The sequence below is a fragment of the Homalodisca vitripennis genome, chromosome 8 (genome assembly GCF_021130785.1).
Source record: "Homalodisca vitripennis isolate AUS2020 chromosome 8, UT_GWSS_2.1, whole genome shotgun sequence".
NCBI lineage: Eukaryota > Metazoa > Arthropoda > Insecta > Hemiptera > Cicadellidae > Homalodisca > Homalodisca vitripennis.
The window spans coordinates 57,813,540-57,816,121 of NC_060214.1; the positions used below are offsets into that span (position 1 = coordinate 57,813,540).

General features: G+C 40.2%; 1 protein-coding gene across 1 annotated transcript; it reads right to left on the reverse strand.

Moving 5' to 3' along the window:
- Positions 1-662: 662 nt before the first annotated feature.
- On the reverse strand, positions 663-1,982 carry LOC124368176 (salivary glue protein Sgs-4-like). The gene is made up of 3 exons (XM_046825451.1): positions 1,950-1,982; positions 968-1,202; positions 663-856 (listed from the first exon to the last, which is right to left on the reverse strand). The coding sequence occupies exons 1-3, from the start codon at positions 1,980-1,982 to the stop codon at positions 663-665; spliced, it is 462 nt and encodes a 153-aa protein (XP_046681407.1).
- Between the last annotated feature and the right edge of the window lie 600 nt (positions 1,983-2,582).

Below are 2,582 nucleotides of genomic sequence, written 5' to 3' on the forward strand. Positions count from 1 at the left end.
AGAACAGTATTGGTACAACTATCCATGGATTTCCTAGTTATTCACGTTTGAAACCATTTCGTAATAAACGAATACATACGTGCACATCACTAGAGCCCGCGGTGGTGGCCCAACGCGTTTGATACCGTGGGCGGCTTTACAAAGTTCTAACGATCTGAGAGTTATAACACAAGAACAGTTATTCTACAGGTATACTTCTGCGGGTTGTTAGCCCACGAGTTTTAAACAGGGGTGGGATTTTTAATCTGTTTGTGTTACTAGTTTGCTCATTGTGACGATGCGAAGTATTCAGTTACTAACATTTATGTTTTCGTCATCAGTCGTGAATTTTCGCAGGGTTGAGATCTTGGTGATCTAATTCTCTCATCTTAGTATCGGCTTCTACTAAGATTTGATTTGATTTTGATCGGCTTTCTTTTTATTTGATTTCTCATATTGGTGTTGTAGGGCTCAAATCTTGTTGGCCTAGACTTCACATGTGATGGCGTGCGCCTCTGTCTTGGTGTTGTAGACCACTCATCTTGGCGGTGTAAGTCTCTTATCTTAGGTGGTGTATGTCTCTCGTCTTGGAGTGTAGGCCTCACATTTTGTTGGCGTAAGCTTCACATTTGTTGGTAGTGTAAGTCTCTCATCTTGGTGGTATTGGCCTCTCATCTTTTGTGCTAGACTTCACGTTTGGTGGCGTGCGACTCTATCTTGGTATTGGGGGCAAAAAATCTTGTTGGCTTAGTTACATATCTGATGGTGTACGCCTCTAACTGGGTATTGGAGGCTTCACATCTTCTTGGCTTAGCTTCACATTTGATGGCGTGCGCCTCTAACTGGGTATTGGAGGTCTCACATTTTCTTGGCTTAGCTTCACATTTGATGGTGTACGCCTCTAACTGGGTATTGGAGGTCTCTCATCTTCTTGGCTTAGCTTCACATTTAATGGCATGCGCCACTAACTGGGTATTGGAGGCCTCACATCTTATTCGCTTAGCTTCACATTTGATGGCGTACGCCACCATCTTGGTATTGGACGCCTCACATCTTCTTGGCTTAGCTTCGCATTTGATGGCATGCGCCTCTAACTGGGTATTGGAGGTCACACATCTTGTTGGCTTAGCTTCATATTTGATGGCGTGTGTCTTTAATTGGGTTTTGGTGGCCTCACATCTTCTTGGCGGCTTAGCTTCACATTCGATGGTGTATGCCTCTAACTGGGTATTGGAGGCCTCATATCTTCTTTGCTTAGCTTCATATTTATAATAATCCTTTTATTGCATTCCTTTAATAATTTTTACACCGTATCGCAATCGTCAATAGTTTGTCAATTTACACGATTTTATCTACACATTCACGTAACCTCATACTCACAATTCATACAATCATTCAAGACACAATCGCATTGACCTCAGATCCAGCACTCTCAAATATCCCAGCGGCTTATCATGAGTTCATCAACAGAGTAGAAAGCCTTAGACACCAAAAGGAGTTTGAGACGCGTTTTAAATTGATTTTGATTATTGCAAATTTTGATTTCTTCAGGGAGCCTGTTGATTAATCTGACACCAAACTTCTTGCGGTAGATTTTTGCGCTAATGTCAATCTGCGTTGATGAGTTCGAAAGTTGTCCCTACCTCTAGTTTCATATTGATGAACGTTCCTGCCACGAATCAAGGTGCACCTTGATCTGCAGTACATGATCACCTCAAAAATATAGAGACAGGGCGAAGTCAGCAATCTCAACTCGCTGAAAGATTCCCTACATGACTCTCTGTAATTCAAATTTTCAATGATTCTGACAGCTTTTTTCTGGAGTCTAAAGACGCGCTCCATTTTGTTTTTTGCACAACTTCCCCAAAGTCTTATTCCATACGCAAAATGAGGATGGATTAGGCCACAGTAGGCCATTCTTAAAACTTCTGAGGAACAAAACTTTGCTAGATTGCGCAGAGCATAAATACCTGAGGTAACTCTAGCACAGACCCTACCCACATGATCGCTCAAGGTCAGTCCTTCGTCCAGAATCCTTCCCAAAAACTTTGTGGAATTATTTTCTTTGAGAATTATTTAGCTTCACATTTGATGGCGTGCACCTCTAACTGGGTATTGGAGGCCTCTCGGCTGAGCGGTTCAGGTTGATCAAGTCTACATTCTTTTAAACAGTTTCTTTGAACAAATTAGCTACAAGCTGTGGCAATAACAAGCCAAATCATCTTACCTTCCCTGAAAAGAGTACAAAGGTGCATATAAATTTACTTATCTTGAATTGCTATCAAGTTAGTAATGGAATGAATTATGGATAAACAAAGAAAACAATGGTGTAGGTCATCTGAACAAGAGTGTTCTTAAATTAAACCATACCGAGCTCTGGATTGGAATTAGCGATAGAATTTTGTATATAGTAGGTTCGATCAAAACATTTTCCAAATCATATTTAAGGCAACGGAAATTGAAGTATCATTCGTAACAAATGGTTAAAAACTGATATTAAAAAACGTGTACTTCATTCTATGACAGTTCTGTATGAAAATACAAGTTTTCCTTGTGAGTGTATTACTTAAGAAATAATACTGTTTATGTTATTAATAATCCGT